The sequence below is a fragment of the Enhydra lutris genome, unplaced genomic scaffold (assembly GCF_002288905.1).
Source record: "Enhydra lutris kenyoni isolate GAN:26980312 unplaced genomic scaffold, ASM228890v2 scaffoldscaffold43, whole genome shotgun sequence".
Lineage (NCBI taxonomy): Eukaryota > Metazoa > Chordata > Mammalia > Carnivora > Mustelidae > Enhydra > Enhydra lutris.
Genome location: NW_019154127.1, coordinates 14,727,559 through 14,746,663, shown reverse-complemented (window position 1 = coordinate 14,746,663; position 19,105 = coordinate 14,727,559). Strand labels below are relative to the sequence as shown.

The window sequence follows — 19,105 nt, the reverse complement described above, 5'->3', positions numbered from 1 at the left end:
TCTGGGAGGCTGGGCGTGGGGAGCCCGGGCGGCAGGCGAGAGCAGTGGGCCCAGGGCCGGGGCTGAGCCCCGTGGGTCCCAGGTTGCTGTGGGGAGGAAGGAGGCCCTCCCCCAAGTCAAATAAAATGGCCGAAACAAGCACGTTTGCAGTGGGTGAACTCGCGGGAGATTTCAGACATGGACGTGGCTGCGGACCGTCTGGGGCGGGGGCGGTGGGGCTGGGAGCGGGGCTGGTGAGCAGAGGGGATGGTCAGGGCCAGGCCGTGGAGGAGAGGGGAGTGGGCGGAGTGCCTTGTTGCTGATCTCCAGGCTCAGGGTGAGAAGCTCCGGAGAGCGTGTGAGCTGGTGGGGCCAAGGGAGGCCAGCACATGCGGGACCCAAGGCAGGGGTGTCGGGGTGCCTGGGACAGGGTGGGGGCGCCATCGTTGCCAGCTGTCCAGAGATTCTCGGTGGGGCATCAGCTGCAAGACGGGGAGGAGGTGAGGGCAGTGGCCAGAGAGACTGGGCCTGACAGAGGGGGAGGTTAGATGCTGGGGGTGGGGCGCCTTCCAGGCTGGAGAAGGTTCCCAGGGCGCTGACCATCCCCCAGCTGCCCGCAAAGCGCCTGAGAGCTTTCAGAGGGGTTTTCTGAGGTTCTCAGGCTCCAGCTTTCCCACTCCGTGAGCTGGACTAGGAAGCTGTGGTTTGCAGGCGCGGCCCCACTAGATGGTGGACATTCCAGCCCGGCAGGCTTCGTGGGACGGTTTGCAAACGGCTCCAGGGAGTTGGAGGGACTGGCCAGCTGTGGGAACTCTCTCCCAGACCCAGTCTGTCCTCATTCCGAGAGGCTGTGGGGCCCGGGAAGGTCAGTGGGTGCCAATGGTGTTATACGCAGCCTGGACCCAGACGTCCGAGGAGTCCGGGCTCCAGACCTCGACCCCGGAAACGTCTGATAATCAGAAAATGTGCACGTCTGTCTGCAGCCTGTGTGCGAGGCCCTGGACCCCACCCCACTGGGGTGGGTGCTGGGAACAGAGACTGAGGGAGGGCAGAGACAGAGGTGCTGAGGACGAGAGCATCGGGGACCCAGACTTCCTTTGTCGCCCCCACACCGGCTCTTTGCTCTGAGACCCAGCAGCCCTCTTGTGGTTGACGCCCAAGGAGCCCCCAGCACGTGGAGGCGGGCGCCCACCTCCAAGGCGTCAGAAGAGGCTGGGAAGAGCCGCCATGCGTGGCCAGCTGGGCACAGGGCAGGACTCAGCACGCGCGGGCTGTACTCAGTGTGTACTCGATGGTCCACATCAGACACCACCGCCATCACTTGTGAAGCCCCCAGCATCCCATCCATGGCCTCGGGTGGTATTTGGGGCTCAATTCTAAGCCCCTTTGGAAATACTTGCTGGGACAGGACTCTGCCGTGTAGAAGGTTCCTGCGGGGAAGCACGCGGATTACCTCCCTGCCTCCCTCCATGGTGCCCACAGCTCCTCCCGGAAGCCCCGTATCCTCCCCACAAGAATCGGTCCCCGGCTCAGGGTTGCAAACCGCACTAGCGCCAGGCACTCCGGCCGCTGAGCACTGGCTGTGCTGCCGTCCCTGGAGACCTTGCTGACCAGCCACCGAACTCCGCGTTCCCAGATTTGGAGCTGGCGTTGGGATGTAACTTTGTGATGTGCCTCCATTGACAAACACCTTCCCCAGCCCATTCTATCCATCAACGGAACTCGAGAGAAGGGGACGTGTCAGGGAGCTGTGGATGGGTTATTCTCGAAAACGCATCTGTGTCGTCTGTGCCCATGATATTCTGGGCCGTCTGACACGTTCTCGATCGTCAGCGTGGAAATAAGTTCTGGACAAATCCCTGCCACGCAGGCAAGACGGCTGACGTCCCACAGCACACGGCCGTGTCCGCCCCGCCGCCCCGGGACAGAGAGCCATACCGGTGGCACACGCTAAGCCCAGAACAAAGGGAGAGAGGAGGAAAGAGAAGGGGGGATCTCGTGAAATGATCGTGTTCCAGTTCCTAGCAATACATTTCAAAAGCTAGATTCCATGGATGATTTTCTCGGGAAATACATCTTTCAAGTACAAAGCAACTTGGGTAGAAACAGGAAATCTAATTAGTCCAATAGCCTGGGAGCAGGAAAAAACAGCCGAAGGTTTAACTGTGAAGAGGTTCCAGGTGCAGGAAGCTTCACACCAAATCCACAATCTCTAAGGAATCCCCGCAAGTGGGAACGTGGGACCGCGGCCTGGGTTTGCCCGCCGGCACTGCTCGCCAGCGGCGTGTGGCCTTGGGCGGGCCACGCATACACCGGGAGCCTCAGTTTCCTCATCCGTCAAGCAAACGTGGAAACAGTACCTAATGCACAGGCTGTGCTTGTAGATTAGAGACGTGACTCACAGGAAATGGATACAACCGTTTGCGTAGAGAGAACTGGACACGTTTCAATTGTTTCCAAGAGTTACTCGCTCCCAAGCCCAGGAGACGAAGCATCACAGTTCAGTCCGTACAGTTAGTGGAAAACCAGTGGTGGGGATCACACTCACACTCACACTCACACACTCACACTCACACTCACATACACACTCCCACAGATGCGCACGCCGCTAGGACACACATTATCTGTATTAGGGACGCACGACTTGCAGTAGGGCACGAACCCTAATAAAAGCACCAGCAAACAGCGCAGAAGCCAGCAGGAGCAAGCGCCATCCATCCCAGGAACGCAACAGGACTCAACGTCACAAAATCCGTCCCTACGACGCGTTACGTTAAGAGATTAAAGAGGCAAAGCTCTCGCCATCTCAAAAGACAGTCAGTTCCCCAAAAAGTGTGTAGGAAAACTGGGTGTCTAATCCTAAATTTCGACACATGCAGCCACGAGATCTTTAGGGAGCAAACAAGAGTGGGAAGAGTCCCCAGCCCTGACACACGTTGAGCTAATGCTAGAGTGGGGGTCAGCAAACTTGCGTGAAAGGTCAGAGCAAAGCTTTCAGGGTTCTCATGCCAGCTGGCCTCTTCCCGCCCACTCGAGGCCACCGCGCCACAAGAATGCAGCCATTTCGCTGTATTTACTGACAGGAGCGGCCGCCTGCCAGTAGAACTTTATTTAGGAAAAGGGGCCACGAGGACTGGATCTGACCCCCGGGCCAGAGTTTGCAGACCCCGCATCAGAACCCTTCACGTTATAGTCGGGAACAAGAGACGGGGCGCCTCGGGGGCTGCGTCGGTGGAGCATCAACTGCTGATTTCGGCTCAGGTCGTGATTTCAGGGTCACAGGATCGAGCCCCACGTCCGGCTCCGTTCCTGGTGGGGAGCCTGCCGGTCCTTCTCCCTCTCTCCTCCCCTCCCTCGTGCGCGCTCTCTCGCTTCCTATCACTGAGCTAAACACATAAATGCAACCTTAACAAGGAAAACAACAGGAAGATGCCTGATTTTATATCTGACTCCTAACAAGGGTAGTGGCACAAGGAAATACACATGATTACGAACACTAAAGGCAGAGATAAGCTACGATTCATCGCACACTCCTGGGACTGCTTGACTAGGAAAACCCAAACTGGCAAATCAATGGCAAATGGTAAGAATTACAAGTGGCCAATTTTAAGGTCAGTGTAGAAAAGTAATAAAATTTATTAAAACAACATATAACATTTATGGGGGAAAGCACGCCATTTGCGCTGGCAATAAAGCCCAGGAACGAGCCACGGATGAGAAGACCTGACATAGAAGAAAACTAGAAAACTTCCCCCAAAGTTCTAAATAAGTCGAGAGACCCACTCCTTAGCAACTCCGTGTCACGTCAGTGGCAATGTTCCCGACTGTGCCCATACTCTCGGCGCAGTCCCAGTAAGATTCCCAGTGGGATGGGTGACGTCACTGCTTCTGACGTCACGGGGAAGAGAAAATGTGCAAGACCAGCCGGCAGGTCCGGCGCACGGAAGGGCCTGGCTACAGCGCCGTCCTGATGAGTGAACTGTGTCCCGGGCCAAAACTGACAGGTGGGTCCGCGGGTCAGGACCCAAAGCCCAGAGACAGAGAGAGTGTTTAACAGATGACGACGGCAGCGTTTCATGCCAGCAAGGACGGGGTCCCTTGCCCGGTAAAGACGCTGTGTCCCTCGGCTGTGCCTCTGATAAGGACAACCTCACAGCCCACTGGCCTCTGTCCACTCGCCCGCTCTGCCTTCCACCGACCCCAGGGATGCGTGACCCGCCCCCACCTTGGTGGTGTGTCTGTTACCACCTTGTTGAGCAAAAGGAGCCTGGACCTTCTAAAAGGGGCAGAGAAGAGGCTGGGGAGCGGAGACATCCCCGGCGGAGAAGGGAAGCCCACAGGAGGGGGGAGCCGGAGGTTACGGGTGGTCACGGGGTGGCAGAGGACAGCATCAGCCACAGCCTCTGGGCGGAGGGAGGCCTGTGACAGCAGTGACAGGCACCGCAGCGGGGTCGAGCCCGAGTCCGTGGCCACCTGGGTGCTGGGGCGGCGGGCCCCCAGCTACAGTGCATTAGGCCGCCAGCGCGGGATAAATGACACCCAGCCTCTTCCAGTTCTCACCGGCGGGATCTGACCGCGGCCCCCAGGTCCGCCCTCGGCAGGTCTGGAAGAATTCACAACCGTGGCCGGATCCAGAGCCCCAAACCGAGAGAGCAGGGGTCACGTGGAGTCGTCCCCCCGGGGCTCCGTGGGTGGGGTCTCCCTGCGGCCCGCACGAATTCCTGTTCTACCCTTCGTCCCGAGCCCCCAGACCCCCACCATCTGTGTGTGTTTCCGTTGACGCGATCCTCTGAGAAGGGCCAAGACGCGTCCTTGACACAGGCCATCCAGACACAAATAAGCAGCCTGTTTCAGTAAAACAAATTACACATGTTTTGACATTTGCTAGTGTTTTGATTCCAGAAAGGCTGTGGGCCATTCCCACAGTCCTGGCCCCCACCCGTGGCCTGATCCCTGCCCCGCCCCCTCGCACACTCATGGATCTTCCCACAGTCTACGGGGACCCGGCGGCTCCCAGGCTCAGCCCTAGCAGGAAGCCCACCCCGGAAGGTACACGCAGGCTCAGGAGTACCCTGAGCCACAAAGGAGGGACGCAGGGCATCTGTAAAGGACTTTCTGAGTTACCTGCCTTGAGGCAGACCAAGCTGTTTTCCTGAACTGTGGTCCGGCCGTGTGGGGCTGACTTTTCACCGGGAGTCTAGCTTCCCCTCGTTGCCCGGAGAGGGGAGAGGCCCTGCGCCCCACACACAGGTCAGCCTCAGGACCCAGCCGCGGGGACCTGCCAGGCGGCGTCCTCCCTGCCACCCCGAGCCAGCATCCCTGCGAGCGGCCCCCACCACAGGCCTTCCCCACCCCCATGACCTAGTTCTGAGATTGGTGGCTTTCCCCATGTGAGGCGGCAGGGATGTCTCCCAGGCAGCAGGACACGAGTCCGGGGAAAGGCTGTGGTTCTGCCTCGGGGGGAGGTGGCCTGCACGGAGCACTGAGCAGCACTTTCACTGCGGAGCCCTGGGACTCCCCCGGACTGGCCCTTCTGCAGGTCCTGGTCCACCACCACCCGAGATGACAGTGGGTCCCACTGTGGGCAGGTCCCGTAGGGAAGCCAGACCCACGTGCTGACCGCAGGAATCGGCATGCCTTCACGTCTTGGTCACTTGGTGGCCTGGCTCCCCAGAGCACTGGTGCTGTCCCTCGAGAGCAGTCCTAGCAGGCAGGCCCCAGAGGCTCCTGTTAAAAAGCCCTCGTGGCTCCTGGCCTAACCGGAAGTCCCTTGCTTCTCACCAGCGGTGACTCACCTGGCAGTCAGCTCTGCTATGCATTTCTGGGGACAGAGGCAGGACTCTGCGGCGGGACATTGTGACAGGCAAGGACACAGGCAGCTCCGCACCGTCCGGAAACTTCTTGCTCATGGGTCCTGGTAACTCACTCTGAACACTGAAAAGCAGGGTGTCCATGCTGTGAAAACAGTGTGAACTGGGGTGTGTGTGCCCCCCAGCCTCAGTGTGCTTCTCGGCCCCGGCCGCACCCACACCCACTTCTACCAACTGTCTCTCCAGCCCCGCCGTGTCTGCCGCCAACCTCTCCAGGTGAAGGATTTGGAGGGGTCTCGGCCGCAGTGAGCTACCTCCTGCAGCCCCCGCGGCCCGACCCCTCCCTGCCCACCCCAGGGTTGCTTCTGCGGACCCAAGGTGGGGCCAGGTGGCCCTAAAGCTGCCCCTTCCCCCGACTCCTTCCCTGGCTCTGGCAGGACCTCCTCCTGGAAGCCCAGCTTCCAGAAGAATCTCTAGGTTCTTCTTCAGAGCCGCCTGCCGTCTGAGGTGGCCGGGATCTCCTGAGACCCCGGGACTTGCACAGCACACCTGCTGGACCCCAGGCCAAAGGGCTTCCCTGTCCGTCTCCCCCTCAGGGGTGGCTCCTGCGGCTCAGCCTTGGGGGGACCTTGGGTGGGAGCAGCTCCCCGCTCTTGGGGGCAGAAGAAAGGGGGCCTGGCCCTGTGTGCTCCAGGTCGGCCCCTTCCCCAGCCCCTTCCCTCTGCCCAGGGCCTCCATCCCTGCTGTCAAAGGACTCTCTTGCCCTCTTGTGGCAAAGTCCCCTCCGGCAGATGCTGTAGTGGGGGGAGGAGGGGACCGTGTGAGTGGCTCTGGCTTCACACTGAGGCAGGAAACCTTAAGTATGACTCCCGTTGTGCAGGGGAAGAAGGAATTTGGTTATTTTTCTTACTGATTTCTTTTTTCTGAGAAAGACTCACAAACCTCTCCTGGGTCATTTTTGTAATCCAGAGGTTAAACAGCAGAGACGGAAGGGAGAGGGAAGGGGAGGGAGGAGGGGAGGACAGGGAGGAGGGGAAGGGGAGGGTCGAGGAGAGGAGAGAAGAGGAGAGGAGAGGAGAAGGGAGGGGAGGAGAGGAAAGGAGGGAGAGGGAAGGCAGGGGATCTGCCAGGTGTCCAGGTGGCGGGTTCAGACAAGGAGCCTGTGGTGATGAATTTTCTGCGTCAGCTTATCCCGGCTAAGTCCCTCCAGAGCGCTGGGAAAACATCCATTTGTGGGTGTGCCCCTGAGGAAGCTTCCGGAAGACATTAGCGTTTGAATTGGTGGACAGACCAAAGATCCCCTTCCCCAGAGGGTGGACATCCCCCAACCCTCTGAGGGCCCGGGTAGAACAAAAAGGAGGAAGAAAGGGTGAATTCTCTCCCCCTTCTTGAGCTGGGACATCCGTCTCGTCCTGCGCTCAGACAATGGAGCCCCCGGTTCTCGGGCCTTTGGACTTGGACTGACCAACACCACCCGCCTCCCTGGGCCCCCCGCTTGCCGACAGAGATCCTGGGGCCTCAGGCCTGCAGAGCCCACTGAGCCCATCCCTGTAACCCATCTCCTCACATAGATCGACCAGTGTTCCTCTGGAGAACCCAGGGGGGCCCTGATCTGAGCAAACCTGTCATGATGAAGGGCGTTCTGAAACCGCGAGGGGCCCGTGCATGGGACAGCGCATTTGATGTTATAGCATAAGTAGCACATTTTTTGGTGAATTAATGATATCGTGGCTGTGAGAAAATGTCCTACTTTTCAGAGATACATACAGAAATATTTCAAGTGGAACAAATTGATGTCATTGCCAAAAAAAGTCATTTACTCTAAAATAGTAGAGGCAACACCAGGGGAACAGGCTGGGCGCAGTGGTGGGAGGCGCCAGGGTTGTTGGGGGCAGCACACAGGCCCCCACTTCTTTCTGTTCTGCGACTGAAAGGTCAGGACAGACACTGCTGGGAATAGTCTGGGGACGGCTCTACTGAGACAAAGAACAAGAATCCAGCCCCAGGGACAAGGGCAGAAGGGCAGGTCCGGGGGACAGAGGGTACGTGCTGCTGGCCCTCCTGGAGCAGAGAACCCGAAGGTGACCTTGTGTGCTCTGCACTCCGAGGGAAGCCGGCAAACACCTGTTCTATGCGCTCGACTCCACGTGGCTTCAACAGTAGAAACGCTCACCGCAGGCAAGAAGCCCGGAGACCACGGTTCCAGGACGGGAGCTGGGGTGTGGACGTCTCCACCACTCTGGCCCCCCTTGCTGCCCCTGCCCCCGCGGTCCCTACACTGCTGGGCACAGGCTGGGACCCAGGGTGCGCTTCATGCCAGGAACTAGGAAAGCTCCGGTCACCCAAAGGGTCCCCTCGGGCAGGAGCCACGCGGAGTTAAGCGCCTCTAAGAGAGACAGTGTCCCCGGGGAGCTGCTGGGGGAAGGGGAGGACGGTGCCGGGAAAGCGAGGGGTGGCCGCGAGGGGCCGGGAAGCAAGGCCTCCCCGCACCGCCCTGAGCTTCCTGCGGGACCCCTGCCGCCGCCGCCGCTGCCGCGCAGCCCCACACGCAGGTGGGTGCAGACCTGGGCTGCACAGGGACGGGGCGCGGGAGCCGCTGGCCTGCTGACCCCAAGGTCCGGCTCCTCAGATGCAGCTTCCACCCCAGCCGCTCCGGCGTCCTGAGCCTGTCGACACGGAGGGGCCGCTCTGCCGCCCTCGCACCGCGGTCTTCCACAGTGAGACCCCCCCCTCCCAGCGGGATACACCTCGTCACCCCGGAAACGGCTCTACGGGTCACCGGGCCGGGCGGGTCCGCGGCGCGGGGGCCGCACCTGGCCAACTGTGCGGGCCTCGGGTCAGCCCTGCGGCTTGCCCGCCCCGAACCCCGCCGGCCGCCCGCGGAGGCAGAGACCGGCGCCGCGGGCACACCTGCCAGAACCCACCTCCGCCAGCGCCCCGCCCCGCGCGGCCCCGCCCCCGCTCCAGGTCGGCCCCGCCCGGCCTGGCTCCGCCCACATCCCAGCCCCGCCCCGGCGCTCTGGCTCCGCCCACAGACGCGGGGCCCCGCCCCTAGACCAGCAACACCACAGGCCCGGCACCTGCCCGGCGTGAGCCCCGCGCCGCCCGCGAGAGACTTTCGCTCCGGGAGACGCCCAGCCTCGGAATGACGCAAGACGCACGCGTGGCGTTGCCGTGGCTTCAGGAGACGCGCGGCGGAGTGCGGGCGGGGGGCGCTTCCGGGGCGGGGCGCGGCCGCCGGAAGTGCGTGGCCGCCCTTGGCCATGGCGGCGCTCGGCGTCGTCTTCCTGGTGCTGCTGGAAGCGGCGTCCTGGCCGCCGGCCTCGGGGTCGGGCGAGGAGTTCTGGCCCGGCCAGTCGGCGGCCGACATCCTGTCGGGGGCGGCGTCCCGCAGACGGTAAAAGCGTGTCCTCGCCGGGGGCGGGGGCGGGGCGGGCTCCACGGCGCGCACTCCCGCATCCCCGCGCACCCGCACCCCGTCGGCGCCGCACCCCCGCATCCCTGCACGCGCACCCCGTCAGCGCCGCACCGCACCCCGCCGGCCTTCGGGCCTGCGCCGCGAGCCGGGCTCGGCGGGGGCAGCTGCGGCGTCCCGGAGGCCCCGGAAGGGCCGGCTGTGGGTCAGCGTCGAGAGGCCGGCGCGGGGCCTGGCCCGGAGCTCCTGTGCGTGTCCGCGCGGGGCCGCCCCGGCTGCCCACGGGAGTGTCCGCGGCGGGAAACGGGTGTCTGCGGTCCAGCCGCTCCCGGGGCTCGACCCGAGCAGCCCCCGCCGCGCGCTGACGGGCCGGGATGGTCAGCGGGGCCCCCTGCGGCTCCGGGCTGGGGGGTTACGTCCCAGCGTCCTCGGTCGCGGCGGGGTCTGCGCGGGCCCGGGAGCCGCGCGGTGTCAGGGCCGGCGTGCGGGCGCGGGTGCGGGGCGGCACAGCCCGCGGGCGCGGGGTGGAGGACAGAGCGGGCACTGCCGGCGACGGTCGTCGCTAGACATTGAGACGCGTCCCCGCGTCCGTGCAGCGGCTTCTCACGGGTGTCCTGGGTGAGCCGACGCGTGCGGAGGCTCTGGTTCCCCTCCGGATCGCGCAGACAGGGCGGGGGTCTGCGGAGACCGCTGAGAGTGGAGCCGGGCGGGAGACCCGGACGAGCACCCCGCGGGCGGCCGGTCCTCGGGCTCTTGTCGCCCAGACTCTGCCGGTCGCAGGGCGGGTGGTTGCTGGCCCCTCGCCGGCTCCGTGAGTGGTGGGCTGTGCGGACGCTGGCCGCTGCCGCCTCCTCACCGGGAACTGCCCAAGCACCGCTCTCCTGCCGCCCCAGGTACCTCCTGTACGACGTCAACCCCCCAGAGGGCTTCAACCTGCGCAGGGACGTGTACATCCGCGTGGCCTCCCTCCTGAAGACGCTGCTGGAGACCGAGGAGTGGGTGCTGGTGCTGCCCCCGTGGGGCCGCCTCTACCACTGGCAGAGCCCGGACATCCACCAGGTGCGCATTCCCTGGTCCGACTTCTTCGACCTTCCGAGTCTCAACAGAAACATCCCGGTCATCGAGTACGAGCAGTTCATTGCAGGTGAGGCCGTGGTCGCGGGCGGTCAGCCGGCTGTCTGCGGCCGGGCGCGCTGACCCTTGTGTGCGTGGGGGCCCCGCTGCCGTCTCGCACTCACAGTTCCCCGCCGTCCTGCTCCTTCCAGAATTGGTCTAGGGTTGCACATCTGAAGTGTGCGAGCACCTGGCCCCTGCCTCTGAAGCCTGGGGCAGCGGGTGAGCCGCTGGGCGGTCCGTGGTGGTGGGAAGGCTGCCCGTGCCCAACGTGCTCCCGTGCAGAGACGGCCTCGTGTCCCCAAGAGACGGCTGTCCATGCCCCAGGGGGCGCTGACCTCCCGGCACCTCCCTGCGCTGCTGGCGGAGGTTCTCGTCGTAGCGTGTCTCGTTCCACTGAATCCTGCACAGTCTCCGCTTTTCAGAGAGCGAAGTTGGGGATCTTCTCAGAGCGCGGGTGCGCAGAGCTCGGCGTTGTGTCTTTCAGAAGACACGCGCTTAAAAGGCCGCGACACCCTTCTGCTGCCCCTCAGCCTGGAGAAGGGGGCGCCGACGCGATGTGGAGCTCCTGCCACGGGAGGTCCCGCGGAGCCCCGGCCGCCGCTGCGCGTCTGCGTTTTCCACGTCCTGCTCTTACGGCACCTTAGTCCCGGTCCCTTTGGGCCGTTCCCGTGGCGGGGTCAGTCCCGTGACGGCTGCAGGCATGGGACGATATGGACCTCCTGAAACCTTCGTTCACGGGGAAGAAGCAAACTGTGAGATTTGTAAGAAGCACGTGTGGAGCGCATCCTTCTTTGGGCCACGATGGGCGCCGTCGCCAGGCGCCTCGTCTGACCGAGTCTGGGCCTCGGGTCCTGGAGCATCTCAGGGAAACAGCCCTTCACCTCCCTACAGGGCTGTGGCCGGGGGGTTTCTTGACAGGCAGATACGGGGACAAGTGTGAGCCTCAGCCACGTGACGTGGTGTTTAGCGGGGACACGGGATATGCGGGGTGGGGCACCTGGTCCCCTCCCTGCTGCTCCTGAAGCCTCAAGCCTGGGGCCAGAGCAGCAGGGGCAGAGAAGACGGCCGTCCTGGGTGACGTGCTGCGGATGGGCGGACCCGCTCGGCCTCCGCCTGCCCAGCTGTCTCCCTCTACAGAGGGGGAGGGAAGGGAGCCTGCCCTGGGTCGGGCTGCCGGGACACGTGCAACAGGGCACCGGGCCTCTTGGCCTTCCTGCGACAGGGGCCTCTGGAGCTCCAGGACCAGACCCCACCCGCGGTGCAGCCCCCAGGGGGAGGGTGGAGGAGACACCAGACTTGCACTCGGGGCGGCTCTCTTGTGGCCGGGCTCCGCTCACCCATCTTCGTGAACACTGAGTGCGTGGCTGGCAGGTTCTGGGCGGGGGGCGCCGTGGCAGGACGGATGCAGACTCCTGCTCTTCTGGGACTCCCGTGGGGAGCGGGGAGGCGGAAGCCAAGTGACCAGGAGGAGGACCCGGATGGTGAGGAGTGGCTCGGAGAAAACGAGAGTGGGAAGGGCGACGGGCTGTGGGGGTGGGAGGCTGTGGCTGGGCAGGTGTCCTGGGAGGTGCGGTTTAAATGGCCTTCTGAGGGGTCAGGGTCAGCCCTGAAGGGAGCAGTCCCCACGAGGCTGGTCCCTGCAGGGAGGGGAGCGTGTGCTGGTGGGGCAGCGTGGGGGACAGCACGTGTGGGGCCCGTGGCTGTTGTGAGGACCAGGCAGTGTGGGCTGGCGAGGGCAGGCCCAGCGGGGGGAAGGGGGGACACGTGAGGAGCCCCTGGGAGCAGCAGGGCCCGGTGAGCTCCGTCGCTCCAGGCAGCATCTCTCTGCCTTTTGGGACCTCGTGCCCTGATGTCACTTGTGTCCCGCGTCTGCCTCTGTGAGTTCTCCGCGGTCCACGGGACGGAGGGCGGCGTTAAAGGAAGCGGTGGTTCTCATGCCGCGCGTCCGTTTCTGGTTCTCGTCACGTGGTCGTCCTTGGCCTCTTCCAGAGTCCGGCGGGCCCTTCATCGACCAGGTGTACGTCCTGCAGAGCTACGCGGAGGGGTGGAAGGAGGGGACCTGGGAAGAGAAGGTGGACGAGCGGCCGTGCCTCGACCCGCTGCTGTACTCACCGGACAAGCACGAGTACTACAGGTGCGGCTGGGGCGGGGGCCCGGGGCGGGGGGTGGGAGCGCGGGCCTCGCAGCAACAGCCACGGTGCATTTGAGGCTCGTGGACGTGGCCGTGGCCATGGTGGTCAGGTCACCTGGACCCATTTGCCATCAGGACCTGCTCGCGCTGTCCCCCCAGCAGCACCCATGGACGAAGCATCAGAATGATTGGGTGCTTGAAACTCCGTGCTCCGGGAGGTCGTTGAAGGGGCGTGGCTGTTTTGGGGCCGTGACTGCCCGGGCTCTGGCCAAGAGACCTGTTTGTGTCCCATTCCTGCCCCACTGCGCGCTTTGCCGGCCGGAGTTCCCCGAGCGGCCCCCCGGCCCCGTGGAATCAGATGAGAGTCGTGGTTTCTTCACGGGATCTCAGGAGAGTGTCACCGGCCGGAGTCCCGAGCGGTCGCTCTTCCCGGAGAGCAGGGCTGGCGTGTCGGGGTGAAGCCGTCCGCGTGCGCGTCCGGGCTTAGGCGTCACGCAGCTGGGCACAGGCCGACGGAGGGGCTGGGCTCTTGTTTTCCAGGGGATGGTTTTGGGGCTATGAAGAAACGAGAGCGCTAAACGTCTCGTGTCTGTCCGTCCAGGGATCGGCTTCCATCATGGCCCCCGTGCTGCTGAAGAACACGTCGGCCAGGTGAGCGCCGGCTTTGCGTGGTGTCCGGCCGGCGAGGCTGTGTGTGCGCGTGTGTGCGCGTGCACGTGTGCCTGTGTGTGCGCGTGCGTCGTCCTGCTGGCGTCGGGAGCTCTCCTGGCTGTGGCCTGTGTGGCGGGCGCGGGAGAGGTAAACCGCGTCCCCACCCCGTACTCGGGCCACAGTGGGGCGGGGCTGGGAGGGAGGAGGAGGCCGTACGTGTCCCTGGGGAGAGCCGTGTTCGGGACTGTCCCCACGCTTGGGTCCGTGCAGCGAGGGCAGCTTCCCATGGGGCCGTCCTGCCATGCTGGGCGGGAACTTACCGGCCGGGGTCTCGTTCTGCTGCTTGTGGGCGGGGGAGACTGAGTCACCCCGGGATAGCACAGGGCTCTGTCTGAGGGGGCGGTGGGCAGGTGTGGAGTCCTGGGGGCAGGGGGCAGTGAGGGCTCCGGCCAGACTGGAAGGGAGCAGCGATCTGACCTTCCTCATTCAGCGGACCCGGTGATTGCCCGGGTGGCTGACGCGGGGTGAGGAGGTGGCCCACCGCAGCCCCCAGCTGTGTCACCCCGGGTCCCACCTGCGCTCACCTCTGCAGGTGGGTCTCAGCCTCCTCGGAGCTGGACTTCGGAGTGGTCAGAGGGGTGGCCGCAGCCTCCTGCCCACGCCGTCCCCTCCCTGGCACCCTGTCCCTCTCGGGACACAGGGACGAGGGCAGAGTAGGAGGCCATATGCCTCCCCCAGACTCGTGTCCCCGCGTCCTCCAGGTCTTAGTGGACATGGCCCCTGCTGGTGTGTCTCCTCTGCCCGTTCTGGTGCTTCGGGCTGTTTGGTCGCCCTGGACGGGGCCTGATGGGGCCTCGCTCTGCAGGGGAGCAGTTGAGTCTCTCGAAGGAGGGGCGAGCCTGCGCCTCGAGCAGCACAGACAGGCGGGGTTCACTCGGGTGGTTGCGTGCAGGTGGGATGCAGGCGTCCTCCTGTGTGTTTTTGCCCTTGGGCTCGAGTCTACGGCGTCACAGACCTTCCAGAGAACCGCGGCTGCGCTCCTGCTGGGAGTCCTCTGGCGCCGTCTGGCTCCATAGGCTGCTGGGGCCGTCTTACTCGTTCGCCTCGTTTTATCTGTTTTGTGTCTTGTGTGGGTCGTCCCGGGGCCTTGCTGTTCCCAGTTCAGTGGCTGGGACGGGAGAAGACGACCCCCGTCCCCGGACGCTGAGAACTTGCAGCCCCCCGCTGGGAGTGTGTGCAGAGCCTCCTCCCCGAGGGGTCCCAGCACCGGCCCGCGTGCGCCCGGGAGGCACTCAGCTCCGTTCCCAGTGCGCGGGGCAGCAGGTAGCAGCCGCCCAGGCCGTTAGACGCTCTGTGTCGTTCGGAAACAGGTCAGTGATGCTGGACAGAGCCGAGAACCTCCTGCACGACCACTACGGGGGGAAGGAGTACTGGAACGTGAGTGCCCCGCGGGTCCCCGCCGCTCAGCTCCGCGCACCTGTGAACGTCTGAGACGGGGGCGCTGGCTGACCCGCGTGGGCGGGGGTGCGGCGGGGGGAGGGGCCACAGCGCCGGGGCCCACGTGGTCGGCTGGTCGGCGTGTCTCACCGTGGGGCTGTTCGTGGCAGCCGATCGCGGGAAGAAACGCAGCCTGCTGTGAGCTCCCGCCCCACGCCGCCGCTTGCTGTGGGTGACCGGCTCGTCTGCGTCCCGGGGCGCGTGCCTGGTGCTGTGGGTCGGGCAGGAGCCTGCGGAATCGGGCTTCACGCTCCCTCCTCGTGGCCGCTGGCTTGTGCTTTGGGGGGGGTCTGCCCTGTCTGAGGGGTGTGGCGCTCCCGGGGGCGGCTGGGCAGGAGGACCCGGGAGAGACCCCTGCTCCCTGGACACGTGACCTGGGGGGCCTCCCGAGTGGGTCATTCCCGAAGCACAGAGGGTCTTGTCATCAGCGCCCACAGGGCCTGCGCCTCTCACGGGCACTGTGGCCCTGAGCTAGTGGTGAGGAGAGTGGCTCCCTTCAGTGGGGGCCTGTCCCTGCGTGTGGGGACCGTCCTGGTGGATCGTGCTGGTCGCTGAGCTGTCGCCAGCAGACTGTGAGGAGCGCGTCCGCATTCGAGCTCCGCCAGTGCCGGGGCGTCCTCCTCGGGATCCCGGTCGCAGTTGGCGGCCCAGGCTGCGGGGCTCCCGGGTGGGGCGGGGCGGGGCGCTCAGCAGCGCTCTCTGCGCCCGCAGACCCGGCGGAGCATGGTGTTCGCCAAGCACCTGCGGGCCGTGGGGGACGAGTTCCGAAGCAAGTACCTGAACTCCACGGACGAGGCCGACAGGATCCCCTTCCAGGAGGACTGGACCAAGATGAAGGTAGCGCCTCCCGCTGCTCACGACGGACACGCGCCCGCCCAGGCACACGGTCTCTGAGCCGGTCTCTGGGCGGACGCCCCTCGGGAGGGTCCCCTTGTGCCCCCACAAGCTCAGGGCGACGGCTCGGCTCCATTTCCCCTCGGCAAGCTGGAGGCACCACTCTGGGAGTGAAAGCGGCCGCGGACCGGTCCGCGCTGTCTGCCCGGTGGTGCAGGAGCCGCAGGGAAGGAGCGAGGGAGGAGGACGACTGCCCAGGCGGACGCAGGGTCGTCTGTGTCCGTAGAAGTCCCTTCTGAAGGGTTGGGTCTGCACATAACCCCAGCCGGTAACACGCTGCTGTCCCGGGCGGGCGGTGTTCACGACGCTTCCGGTGTCACGGGCGTCCCGGTGAGCCTCCAGGCACTGGTCCCCTGGGCGCCTTCCAGCGCAGCGGCAGGATCCCACGGCAGTTACAGGGCATTCGGATCGCATTTCTGGGGAAAATGCAGGAATGGGTGGCTTTTGTCATCTAATTTGCACGATTTTTCCGGAGTTGTGTTTACTTGATGGCACTGGGATAAAGGGTCTGTGTGATTAGCCAGTTCGCGGCCCCAAGAGTCCCAGAGACGGGCCCGTGGGCGGGCGCTGCTGTGAGGGAGCTCACCATGTCCCGAGGGCCAGTGGCGGCCTGAAGGCTCAGCGCTCCCGGTCCTCCTCCGCCAGGTCACGCTGGGCTCCGCGCTGGGGGGCCCGTACCTCGCGGTTCACCTGAGGAGAAAAGATTTCATCTGGGGTCACAGAGAGGATGTGCCCAGCCTGGATGGGGCCGTGAAGAAGATTCGCAGCCTCATGAAGACCCACCAGCTGGACAGGGTGTTCGTGGCCACGGACGCCATCAGGACAGGTACGCGGCTCCGCCGCTGCCGGTCCCCGTCATGTCCCCAGCGGGCCCAGGTGCACCTGTGAGCCCGCAGCATGGCCGGGAGGCAGCGCCGGGTTCCGTGCCCGTGCCTCGGACCTGAGCCGTGGAGCCCGCGGAGCCCCCGGTCACCATCCCTCCGTCGCTCTGCAGAGCACGAGGAGCTGAGGCGGCTGTTGCCCGAGATGGTGCGGTTTGAGCCCACGTGGGAGGAGCTAGAGCTGTACCGGGACGGCGGCGTGGCCATCATCGACCAGTGGATCTGCGCGCACGCCAGGTGCCTCTGCCCCGGTCAGCCCTGCCGTGGTCCGTCCGCCTCCGTGGCGGTTGGTCCCGCGTTGGCTGGTTTGACACCCAGCCCCATCTCAAGGTTGTGCTCCCCACCCGCAGCGTTCTCCCCGGTACCGCCATCGGACTGGGTCCCGGCCGCCCCCGTAGGGACCCCACCCAGGACCCTGCTCCCCTGGGCCCGCCCACAGCCTCCCATCACGCGTGTCCCCGCAGAGCATAGTTGTGGTCTCCCTCTGTGTGTCATTGCCTCGGGAGGCAGGCCCACCCCAGAGGAGAGTGGGGGGACCAGGCCCAGGAGGAGGCCAGCACGCTTCGAGTGTGGGGACTGGTTTCTCCGCATCTGTGGGGTCCCCCTGAGCCCGTGCGTGCAGGCTATGGGGCCGGGGTCCTCTTCTCTGACCTCTCTGTCCCCAGATCTCGGCCTGGCTCTCAGCACCCCGCCCCAAGCCCCAGACTGCCAGACTCTGGCTGCGTTCTCAAGCCTCCCTGTGCGGGACCCGTGGCCACTGCTCCCCACATGCGCGGCCTGGCCGCAGGGCTGCGGTGGGTGCCGGGCCCCTTGGAGCAGCTCTCATGACCCCTGCTTCCTTGGCAGGTTCTTCATCGGAACCTCGGTCTCTACGTTCTCTTTTCGGATCCACGAGGAGAGAGAGATCCTCGGGCTCGACCCGCGGACGACGTACAACCGGTTCTGCGGGGACCGGGAGGAGGCGTGCGAGCAGCCCACGCACTGGAGAGTGGCCTACTGAGCCGCCAGCTCCTCGTGGGCCCCGCGCCCGGGACATCCGCACACGTGGCCTCGTCTTCCTCTGAGCGCCCGTGTGGCCTCGGGGTGGAGTTGGCCCCGGCCGGCAGGCAAGGCTGCCCCACCATCACTTCAGGGTCACGGTCACCGCTCACAGCCACGTGAGCTATGGCGCACGTCCTTTGTCGGTGTTTCCCCCACCGTGGGCTGCCTGGGGCTCCGCTGCTGGCCAGGCCGGTGTGACGTGAGGAGGTGCGGGGGCTCGGTCTCCTGGAGGGCGTCCGGATCCCCACGGGCCTGCTGCGTTTCAGCCTGCCGGTCCCTCTCGTCCTGCACTTTGACCCGCGGGAGGCGCCCTGTGAGTTGGGGGGAAGGCGAACCCCCACCTTGCAGAACGGCCTGAGGCCTGTGTTGGCCCGTGAGGGGCTCTCTGCTCTCGGCTCGGGCACTGGAAGGTTCCTCAGCAGGGTTTTGGGGCTTTGTCGGGTCCACACAGAGAGGAACCCCTTGGCTGGCTGATGGGCTGCGGGCGGCCGCCTGTGAGTGTGGCAGCATCGGGGGTCGGACACCCCGGGCCCTGCCTTGCAGTGGGCTCAGTGGACTGAGGGACGAGGGGCGAGGAGGACGGTCACTCCGGCCTCCGGAGGGCTCGTGCTGCTGCCCGGAAACCCCTTCTGGGCCTCAGGCGTGGCCACCACCCACCCCCTCTGACCAGGAGCCCCAACTTCGCACAGACTCCCCGGGTGACCCGGGGACGGCTTCTGTGTTTTCTTCCCGAGCTTTGAAAACCCGCCCCGAACCGCGCTCGGCTCCCGTGGTGTCACCGCGGTGGGCGGGGAGATGATGAAGTATTTATTCTTTGCCTATTTGTACCTTCAAATACTATTAATAAAATACGTTTTCTAGAAAAGTGAAATTCTAGGAACAGTGTCTTTCTTACGCCCTAGAATTTTTTTCCAGCTGAAAACGACACAAACAGTCCGGACTTTATCCTCACTCTGTGTTTCAAGGAGAACGAGTGCTTTGTCCTGCTCTGTGTGTGGCCTCCCTTGGGGTCCGCGGTGGCAGGGCGGGGAGCACACCTTCGCCCATCGTCCGCTGGACGGCTGCTGCCCAGCTGGTGTTGGGAAGAGCGAGGCATGGGGAGAGCATCAGCTCAGGCACCAGGAAGGCCGGTCGTGCCGGGTCCGTTCCCCACGGCACATCCGTGCTAGCGGTGGCTCAGCTGTGGGCGGCGCTGGGACAGCACGTCCCTGAGCCGCTGTGTGGCCGGAGCTGCTGTGACCACGGCCAGGCGCAGGACCCGGGAGGAGGAGTGTGGGGGAGGGGTGGAAGGCGTCTCCTGGGACCCCCTGGAGGGACTGAGCAGAGAAGGGGGTGGACAGCCTAGAAGCCGCAGGCCAGGTGATGGGACAGGGCTGTCGGCGGGGCAGGACTCCGGCGGGGCTAGGGGGGCAGACCAGGCAATGGGAGGACATGGGGCGGGCGGGGGGGGGGTAGCGCGGGCCCAAGGAGGAAGCACAGGAGCCATCCACCTTGGTGGCCTCAGCCCAGCAGGTGGGCCATCGGGCGGCCCGTCTGGTGGAGACGGCAGAGCCGCTGTCGTCCTGCCCCCCGACCTGCGCGCCCACCTCCGAGACAGGCCAGGTCAGCCCCGCACGCGGGAGGGTGGGATCGTGGGAGCCATGCACATGCCTGGAGCCCAGCAGAAACTCGGTGCCTCCCTGGGCCTGGC

The 19,105-nt window shown here is 65.0% G+C and overlaps 1 protein-coding gene across 1 annotated transcript; it reads left to right on the top strand.

The window, feature by feature from the left end:
* The first annotated feature begins 9,047 nt into the window (after positions 1–9,047).
* LOC111155771 (protein O-fucosyltransferase 2) lies at positions 9,048–18,280 on the top strand. The gene is made up of 9 exons (XM_022516158.1): positions 9,048–9,186; positions 10,098–10,348; positions 12,310–12,454; positions 12,992–13,102; positions 14,473–14,539; positions 15,311–15,436; positions 16,139–16,319; positions 16,488–16,611; positions 17,221–18,280. The coding sequence occupies exons 1-9, from the start codon at positions 9,053–9,055 to the stop codon at positions 17,372–17,374; spliced, it is 1,293 nt and encodes a 430-aa protein (XP_022371866.1). The 5' UTR covers positions 9,048–9,052; the 3' UTR covers positions 17,375–18,280.
* Positions 18,281–19,105: the final 825 nt, after the last annotated feature.

Excerpts from the sequence above, each read along its gene's own strand:
- LOC111155771 (XM_022516158.1), top strand. The coding sequence starts at position 9,053 with ATGGCGGCGCTCGGCGTCGTCTTCCTGGTGCTGCTGGAAGCGGCGTCC. Across the intron at positions 14,540-15,310 it reads GGGGGAAGGAGTACTGGAAC|ACCCGGCGGAGCATGGTGTT; the intron begins GTGAGTGCCCCG and ends CTGCGCCCGCAG. Across the intron at positions 16,320-16,487 it reads CACGGACGCCATCAGGACAG|AGCACGAGGAGCTGAGGCGG; the intron begins GTACGCGGCTCC and ends GTCGCTCTGCAG.